General features: G+C 30.4%; 2 protein-coding genes across 2 annotated transcripts; both read left to right on the forward strand.

Annotated features, from left to right (window-relative positions):
* Positions 1-2,315: 2,315 nt before the first annotated feature.
* Positions 2,316-4,886, forward strand: LOC120077417 (disease resistance protein At4g27190-like). The gene has a single exon (XM_039031299.1). It carries the CDS (start codon positions 2,316-2,318, stop codon positions 4,884-4,886), a length of 2,571 nt encoding a protein of 856 aa, XP_038887227.1.
* Positions 4,887-5,494: 608 nt separating this feature from the next.
* On the forward strand, positions 5,495-9,934 carry LOC120078722. Its single transcript, XM_039033026.1, has 4 exons — positions 5,495-5,622; positions 6,007-6,882; positions 8,318-8,355; positions 9,322-9,934. The coding sequence occupies exons 1-2, from the start codon at positions 5,539-5,541 to the stop codon at positions 6,880-6,882; spliced, it is 960 nt and encodes a 319-aa protein (XP_038888954.1). The 5' UTR covers positions 5,495-5,538; the 3' UTR covers positions 8,318-8,355; positions 9,322-9,934.

The raw sequence follows: 9,934 nt of genomic DNA on the forward strand, positions 1-9,934 counted from the left end.
AGGATGTCTACTTGGAAAGAAGTTCAAGAAAAGCTTCCCATATGAGTCAAACTCAAGAGCTCATAGACCATTGGAACTCATACATACGGATGTGTGTGGATCAATAAAATCTAGCTCACTTGGTAAGAGTAATTATTTTCTTTTCTTCATTGATGATTTTTCAAGAAAAATATGGGTATATTTCTTGAGCCATAAATTAGAAGTGTTTGAGAACTTCAAGAAGTTCAAATCCCTTATTGAGAAAGAAAATGGTTTGGAGATCACTGCCATGAGATCTGATCATGGAGGAGAATTCATATCAAATGAATTCCAAAAGTTTGGAATTCATCGACCTTTAATAGTTTTCAGATCTCCTCAACAAAATGGAGTAGCAGAAAGGATGAATATAACAATTTTGTACATGACAAGAAGTATGCTTAAAAGCAAGAAAAAACCAAAGGAGTTTGGGCAGAAGTAGTAGTATGTGTAGCCTACCTACCTATCCGATCTCTAATAAGAGTGTATATGAAAGAACACCACAAAAAGCATGAAGTGGAAGGAAATGTGGGATTCCCCATCTCAGAGTCTTTTGAAGCATTTCTCATGTGCATATACCAGATGAAAAGAAAAGCAAGTTGGATGATAAAAGCAGAAAAACATCTTCATTGGTTATAACTCAAATACCACAGGCTACAAGCTCTACAATCTAGATATGGAAAAGACAATCTTGAGTCAAGATGCGGTATTTGATGAAGAACCACTTTTTTTTAAGACTTTTGTTACATGTTTAATTTTTTCAACTTGTAAGAAAATATTTTCATTGCCCAACACGTGTTATTCCACTCGCAATAAGGTACCTTAAACTACTCACAACACTAGCATATGGAACATCATCCATATATCATTCAATTTCTTCTTCTGTCTGAGATGCGTAACTCAAGGATAATTTGAAATGTTTTCCTAATGGTGTGATTCTTAACTAAGCTTTATAGTACAAAGCTTTCTATCTCTTACTATCTCAATTCCAAAGGATTACTTAGCATAGATCCTAAATCTTTCATTTCAAAAATACCTTTCAACTTATGTATCTCATGAGTATTAACACCTACAATATTCATCAACATATAGCAAAAGGTAAATACAATACCCTTCATAGATATGTCTATAATAAATCCAATACTCTAATTCAATTATATTAAAACCACATGGCAAGATTGGAACATCAAATTTAAGGTAGCCCATATCTGCCTTAACACGCCATCAACAATTTTCTCTAGTTTTAGTGTCATGATAAGTCCACACCATCATCAAGAGCTTTGCCTACCTTTTGTTGCAAAAGTAACGTCTTGTTCTTCCTTCGTTCACTTCAGTCTTCCCTTTAGCTAATTGTGGGTTAAAACAATTGTTCAAAAATATATTAATAAGAGACCCGTACGCTATCAAAAACTTAGTGAACTATAATAGTCCATTCTACTCAACTTAACTTGGGGCTTCTTTCTCTACAAAAGTTCTAGGGCTTTTGTTTCCCCGTTGACGGGTATTTTTTTCGTTCACATATTTCTCAAACTAAAAGACCGAAGGCAGTTATATAGGTTCGCTTTTTTGTTTTCTGTAAAAGAAAAATAAGAAAAAAATATCAAATAAACAAAAAAAGTGTTACTAAACATGTCTTGAGTATTTTGTTTGTCTAATTCAAAATTAAGCTTATGAAATTTAGTTACACTTAATGTTTTTTGTTTGGTACATTATCCCAAAAATACTTGACAGATTTGGTCAAATTATATAAATAAGACTAGATTCCTTTTTCTCAATATATACACATATGTTTATAAATATATATAAATTTTAGAAATTTTAGATTTTTCAAAAATTTGAAAAACCGTTATCATGAGAAATGTTGAGAATCTCATATTGGAAAAATTAAAAAAATCTAACAATGTTTATAAGATATGTGAGCTACTCCTTTTCTTATCAATTAGTTTTGAGATGAAACACATTTTAACTAATATCTTATAGTAAGAAAAAGTATCATGTCTTCGAAGAAGGAAGTTGCTCCTCTCTTTGGTCTTTTAAAATCATTAAAATTGCATATATAAAATTAAGAATTTAAGTTTATTTTCCATTTTGTTCTCTAAATTCTAAAAATTGAACACTTGTATATAAATGTTTTATCAGACCAAGTTTTCTCTTCTCTTGATTCATATGGTTTGTATAGTTTGCTCTAATTTAATCCATTCTTGTTAGCATGGATAATAATTTTTCGTTCTTAACTCTTTAGATCATTTTAGTGCAGGGACAAGAAAGAATTTGACGGGAGAAAAGAAACATAACAAAAAATGGATGCTGTAGTCGGGGTGGTAGTGGAGTATACAATTAGACCCATTTTGCATCAACTAGGTTACCTCTTTCGTTACAATGGAAATGTCAAGAAACTTCAAGAGAAACATAAAACTCTCGAGACTACTAGAGATACCGTGCAAATTTTGGTTAGTCAAGATAAAGGCAAAGGGAATGCAATTTTCGATGAAGTTACCAAGTGGTTGGATAATGTGAAGGAAGTTTCGAACATGACAAAACAAAATAAAGAACTTAATCCCTCGTGCTTTAATTTTGTCAAACGACATCGATTATCTAGAAAATCAAAGAAGATGGTGGAAGATATTGCTGAACTCATAAATGAAGGAAGAAGGTTTAATAAAGATCGTATTGGTTATCCTGTACCTTCTTCAGATACTAATTGTCCTACCATCCCTACAGATTATCAAATTATTGAGTCAAGAACTTTATTGGTTGAAAATATTAAAGATGCACTTGCAAATCCTAATGTGAACAAAGTTGGAGTATGTGGTATGGGAGGTGTTGGGAAAACTTCGTTGTTGAATGAAGTTAAGAAGTTAGTGTTGGAAAACAATTTGTTTGATCGAGTGATTCAGGTGGAAGTGGGTCAATCCAAGAGTGTAATCGACATTCAAGAAGAAATTAGAGGTGCATTAAATATGCAATGTGGGAAGATAACAGCATCTCTCCTACAAACTCATATTATTGAGAGGAAAGAGAATATCTTGTTTATGTTGGATGATTTGTGGAAGGATTACGATCTTGAAAAAGAGTTTGGGATTCCTTGTCGTTCAGAATCGAGGACGGAAGGGTGTAAGATACTTATGACAAGTCGTTCTCGACATACATTAACAAATCAAATGAATATAGAAAAGTTGTTTGAGGTGAATCCTGTAACGAAAAAAGAGTCTTGGATGTTTTTCACCGCAATAGTTGGCGAGTATGTTGAAGATGGATATATACAACAAATAGCGAAGGATGTGGTCAATGAATGTGGAGGATTACCAATTGCACTTAAAGTTATAGCAAAAGCATTGAAGGGAAAGAGAGTAGAGATATGGAAGGATGCTCTCAAGAAATTGAAAAATCCAGTTGTAGTGAATATTTCAGGAGTGAGTGACCGATTGTATTCTTGTCTTCAATTCAGTTACGATTCAATAGAAGATGAAGCTAAGTTAGTATTGCTTCTATGTAGTGTATTTCCAGATGATCACAGGATTTATGTGAAGGATTTGCAGATGTATGCAGTGGGTATGGGATTTCTAAATCACATAAATACTTGGGAAGATGCAAGGAATAGAGTGATTAAGTTGGTTGATGATCTTAAATCCTCTAATTTACTTCTAGCGCCTGATGAAGAAGAAGGGGAGGAATACGTTAAAATCCACGATGTGATACACGATTTTGGCAAATACATTGCATCAAAGACAGATAAGATGTCATCATTGACCTATAGGAGTGGACAAAAGGAATTGCAGGAAAATGATAGACATGGAACTTATAATGCAATCTATTTAAATTGTTCGGAGTTTCTCAACTATCCCCAAAAGTTAGAGCTTCCAAACCTTCAGCTGTTAATATTAAGAAACGTTCTTTTGGATTATAAAGTGATTCCGATTCCGGTTGCTTTTTTTGAAGGAATGAACGGGGTTCGAGTTTTGGATGTGAGAGTTGCGCATTTGGGTCAACCACAATTGACATCATTAACCCAATCGTTAAAGAACCTTCAAACATTGTGCTTGTCAAACTGTGGATCTATTGATATTGATACAATTAGTCAGCTAAAGAAATTAGAAATTTTGAGGATTCATCATTGTATAATTAAAGAAGTGACCGTAACTATGAGTGAATTGACACAACTTAAGGTGTTGGATTTTGCGAACTGTTCTAGCTTGAAGGTTATTCATCCAAACGTTATTGCAAATATGACAAGGCTAGAGGAGTTAAATTTAGAGACGGACTTCAAAAGATGGGGAGAGAACGTAAGTTACAAAAAGAAATTGATTAAGAATGCCGAACTTTCGGAATTGAATTGTCTTACACATCTTTTATATTTAAACGTAACAATTCCGAATATTCACACTCTGTCAAATGAGTTAAGCATAGAAAGAGTGCAGAATTTAGAAAAATTTTGTATTCATGTTGGTGCTGGGTACGCCATGAAGAATGAGAGATGGGCAAGAATCTTGATTCTTCATATAAAGTCACCCATTGATTCAATTGGTGAGATACCACATATACTATTACAAAAATGTGAACAACTGGATGTACAAGATTCAGTGGGTTTTACAAAGATTATTTACAATCCAAGTGGAAATAATATAAGTTATCCTCATTTGAAGCAACTAAATATTTGCATTAACAATAATTCCAAAGCAAAAATTTACTTTAGTGAAGACGAGGATGAAGACGAAGACGAAGACGAAGACGAGGACGAGGACGAGGACGAGGACAAGGACGAAGACGAAGACGAGGACGAAGACGAGGACGAAGACTTGGATATGCAACGTGGGATTGGGGATATCACTCCTGATTTTCAGGTAAAGCAACAAATTATGGTTACAACTTAGAATTGATTATTTAAACTACGATTTTTCATTTTCTAGATATATACTTCTTCTTTTTTGAGTTTGTGTAAGGAGATTTAAATAAAACAAGAAATTATATTGTTAAACAAATTTAGTTAATTTTGAAAATGATTATCAAATGGAATCTATATATATTTAAAGAAATTTAGTTAATTTCTTTTTACTCCTCTTTTTCACCATATTAGGATATAAATTGCAGGTTTTATTTCCTGAATTGATGGTTTTGGACATTAAAAGAGAAAAAAATGTGAAGACGTTGTGGCACAATAATGGCCTAATTACACATTCTTATTGCAAACTCCAGAAGATTTGTATTAATGAGTGCCATAAATTAACATACATGTTTCCTTCACGTATGGTAAAATCACTCGTTTCCTTAAACACATTACAAGTTCATAGTTGTAACTTAGTAGAAAGGATATTTGAAATTGAAGAGCCGACAAGTGACAGTGATGTCATCCAGCAAGCAGTGCCATTGTCAATCTTATCGTTACTTTTTCTACCCAACTTAAAGCATGTGTGGAGTAGCGATCCACTCCGTGAAGTACTTCCGAGTTTTTCAAATCTAAAGGATGTCATGGTGGAGGAGTGTCCTCAGCTTAAGACTCTTTTTCCAGCTTCCTTCATCAATCATATGAAGCAAATTGAAAGAATACATGCAAATGGTAAAATTGAAACATTTGCAGAGGATGAAGCTTCCCAGTTGGTTCCCCATGAGGTAATGCATCTTTCTCAAATATTTTATGTTTTTATATATTTTGGTACTAACCTTCATCCTTTTTTTTTTTTTATAAAAAAACAAATGTTAGTTCATTTCATAACTATTTTGTTTCTTGTTTTATGTTTTTGAAAATTTATGCTTACAAACACTACTCGTTAGAAATTCAGCTAGATACATTTTCAATACACGTGTTTTTAATTTCTAGATACATGAACTTCTAGGTACATGTAATTGTTCAGGTAAATGAATGGTATTTATGCATGTTACTTCATTAATATCTTTTTTTTTGTTTTTTGGAAACGTTCTCTTGACTATTATAAAGAAAAAAAAAAACTGGAAACAAAATGATTATTAATAATAATTACAAAATTTGTTTTTCAGATTGTATTATTCCCAAGCTTGAGATTTTGGGTAACCCACTGCAAATCGGTCAAAAGAAGAAGCTGTTGGGTTAAACCAGATTCATTTCCCAAACTGGAAGATCTAAAAGTGATTGGTTCCAAGGATGAGGACATGGTTAATTTTCCATTCGAAATGCATCAAATATTATACGGAATTGAAAATATCACATTTCAACATGTCTTCGAATTAGTAAAAGTATTTAAGAATGGAAAAGAAAGCAACAGGAATTATGAAAGTAGTACTGTTGTAAAAGTGAAGCATTTAACTTTGAATAATCTTCCTGACCTTACACACGTGTGGGATGACAACCTAAGTTGCTGCTTTGATAGTTTGGAAAAGATTGAAATAGAAAGATGTAAGAAACTGAAGTATTTACTGCCATCATCAATTACATTCTTCAATTTGACACGTATTGCAGTTGATTATTGCACTGGAATGATGCATTTGTTTAAGTCTTCGGTTGCGAAGGATCTAGTGAATCTCAAGGGAATGTCCATAACAAATTGTACAGAAATGAGTTGTATAGTTGATGTGGCAGAAGAAGAAGAAGAAAGCAGGGAAGAAGAAATTGTTTTCAATAGATTGGAATATTTGGAATTGTATAATTTACCAAGATTGACTTGCTTTTGCTTTGGAAAATGCTTACTTAAGTTCTTCTGCTTGAAGATATTGGACATAAAAAAATGTCCTGAAATGAAGACATTTTCATATGGAAAAATAAGTGCGCCCAAATTGTTATTTATGTCCATGGAGAGAGAAAAATTATCGACAACTCATGGAATAAATGCCATTATTGAAGACACCTGGAACGATGAGATTCTCAGAAGCATCAAAAATTTGTTCACAAAACATTAGGTATGCATCTCAATTATTTCAATCTCATTTGTAAACATTATTTCCATTTAATTTCAATTAATGTTACAAAAAAGAAAAAAATAACATTATCCTTGTTTTACTGACATTTTTTCTTTCTTTTCTAATCTACTCTTTAAAATATATAATTTTAGGGTTAAACTTTCACAGAAATAATCATTTAGTTTATAAACTTTGATTTATAATGATTTAATATTTGTACTTTCAAATTTATAATAATTTAGATTCTGTTTAATAACATTTTGGTTTTTGAAAATTAAGTATATTTCATCTCCATTTTTTACCATGATTTAGATATTTCTTTAGTACAATTGTTGATATTTTAGTCAAATTCAAAAAAACAAAAGCAAGTTTTGAAAAGCTACGGTCCGGTTTGATATTCATTTCATTTTTTGTTTTTGTTTTTTAAAATTAAGCCTGTAGACATTACTTTTGCTTTTAAATTCTTCCTTTATTATCTACCTTTTACCAATGGATTAAAAATCCAAGCCAAAATTTGAAAACTAAAAAAAAGTAGCTTTTTAAATTTTGTTTTTGTTTCTAAAATTTGGCAAAGAATTAAATAATTGTACAAATAAAAAATGCAAATGATAAGAAATGAGGAGGAAATAGGCTTAATTTTAAAAAAAAACAAAAATAAAATATGAAATGTTTACCAAACATGGTCTAATTTTTAGTTTTCAAAATTTGGTTTGGTTTTTTAACTATTGATAAAAAGTAAATAACAAAAGAATAAACTTATAGATGAAATAGTGTCTATAGACTTAATTTTTTTAAAAAAAAAAAAAAAAAGAAAAAGAAAAAAAGAAAAAAAGAAATTTTTGTGAATGATAATTTCAATTTGCCTTCTTCTCAATTAATCTTAACATGAAGACTGAAATTGTATGTTCATATCTGAAATATTGTTGAGTTTTAAGACCATTTTCTATCAACATATTTTATTACTGTACTTCCTAATTATTTTAGTATAACCAATTACTAATAAGCGATTATTTTCTTTCTTTAATTATTTCACTTTGAAAACTTAATTTAAAATATCCTTTAAAAATCAATTTATATTATACTCTAATTCTTTCAAGACTCAATTAAAAAAGGTTGGCAGTTTGAAATGAAGGTATATATCTATATATATAATAAAAGTATTGGATTAAGTGTGTGACTAATGAGAAATTAAATCTCTAACTTCGAAGTCTATAGTATAAATATTATGTCAATTAAATTATACTAATTTTGGCCGATATACTAAGATTTGAGTTGCTTATATTTGTATTTAACAAAGCCATATAATTTTTGTAATATTATATCACAAAATTTTGTGGAATCTTGAATATGGTAACAAAATTAGAATGTATAATTTTCACTTATTATTATATCTAACTATGTTTTTTTCCTTTTGCGCGCTTCTTATATACTATAGAATGAAAAGGAAGATGGTGAAGATTCTATCATTTAGAGGTAAGTTTATGCTGACTCTAGAGTGCTTATCCTGATTCTATCATTTAAAGGTAAGTTTATGCACTGACTATAGTGTGCTTATCCTAATTTCAATGAAACACACTCCATCATTTAATGTACTATTTCACGTCCTTTATTTAGGCTAGATTTGTTGATATCAAGTGCTTTATTTTCCCTTTTTTCTAAAGAAAAAAAATTGGGTCATTCAAGGTCAGCATTTAAGAAGAATTGAGATCAAATTAGAGTTAATCGGAACTAAATTGAACAACCGAGTCACGAAAATAAGAGTTCAAGCTAATAAACTCGAGTAGACAACGTTGAGACACTATGGGCTTTACGTGCACCTACTTGTTTAGACACTTTTGGAAATTTATGTAGCATGTACCTCAACACTATCACGTTTAGACAGTTTTGGAAATTTGGGTAAGAGGAAGACTGAAATTGTATGTTCATGTTTGAAATATTGTTGAGTTTTAAGTTCATTTTACACCAACATATTTTATTACTGTACTATATTATCTAATTATTTTAATATAACCAATTACTAATAAGAAATTATTTTCTTTCTTTAATAATTTCACTTTAAAAACTTAATTTAGTTATCCTTTCAAATCAATTTATAGTATACTAAAATTCTTTCAACGGTCAATTAAGAAGGTATCTTCTCGTGTACAAATATGTATATATATATTTTGCAGAAGTATGGAATTAAATGTGAGTTAAAAAATCAAATCCTTAACTTCGAAGTTGATAATTCAAATAATATGTCAGTTGAACTATACTGATTTTGCCTTCATGAACAAATATTTAAGTTGTTTATTTGTACTTAGCAATATATATTTTTTAATACTATGTCATAAAATCTTGTGGAATCGTGAATGGGGTAACAAAATTAAAATATATAATGTTCATTTATTATTATATCTAACTATAAATATATTTTTCTTTTGTGCGCATCTTATACAGAACGAAAAGAAAGATGGTGAAGATTCTATCATTTAAAGGTAAGTATATGGTGACTATAGAATGCTTGCCCTAATTTCAATGAAACACACTTCATTTATTTATAATGATAGTACATTTAATGTACTATTTCATGTCCTATATTTAGGCCAGATTTATTGATATCAAGTGATTTATTTTCAATTTTGTAGAAATGGAGTGATTCGAGGTCGTTTTGAGGTATTTAAAAGGAATTGAATTAAATTGGAGTTAATCAAATCTAAATTGAACAACCGAGTGATAAAAACAAGAGTTCAAGCCAATAAACTCGAGCAGACAACGTGGATACACTATGGACATTGATCAAATATGTGGCTTGCTCATTTAGACACTTTTGAAAATTTAGGTAGCATGTGCTTGACATTATCGTGTTTTCTTATAAATGAGTAATTTCCATTTTTAGGTCATAACTTTTGAAGAAAGTATCTATTTGGTTGAAGAACCTATCCGTGTCTCTTTCTTATTCTTCTTATTCTTTTTTGTTTGTTTTTTTTTTATTATTTTTTATTTTACCCTCACTTTTCATCTATATTCTTAGGTTTCATAAATTCCAAGTGAATTTTGAGCTATGTCTTAA

Source organism: Benincasa hispida, chromosome 5 (genome assembly GCF_009727055.1).
Source record: "Benincasa hispida cultivar B227 chromosome 5, ASM972705v1, whole genome shotgun sequence".
NCBI lineage: Eukaryota > Viridiplantae > Streptophyta > Magnoliopsida > Cucurbitales > Cucurbitaceae > Benincasa > Benincasa hispida.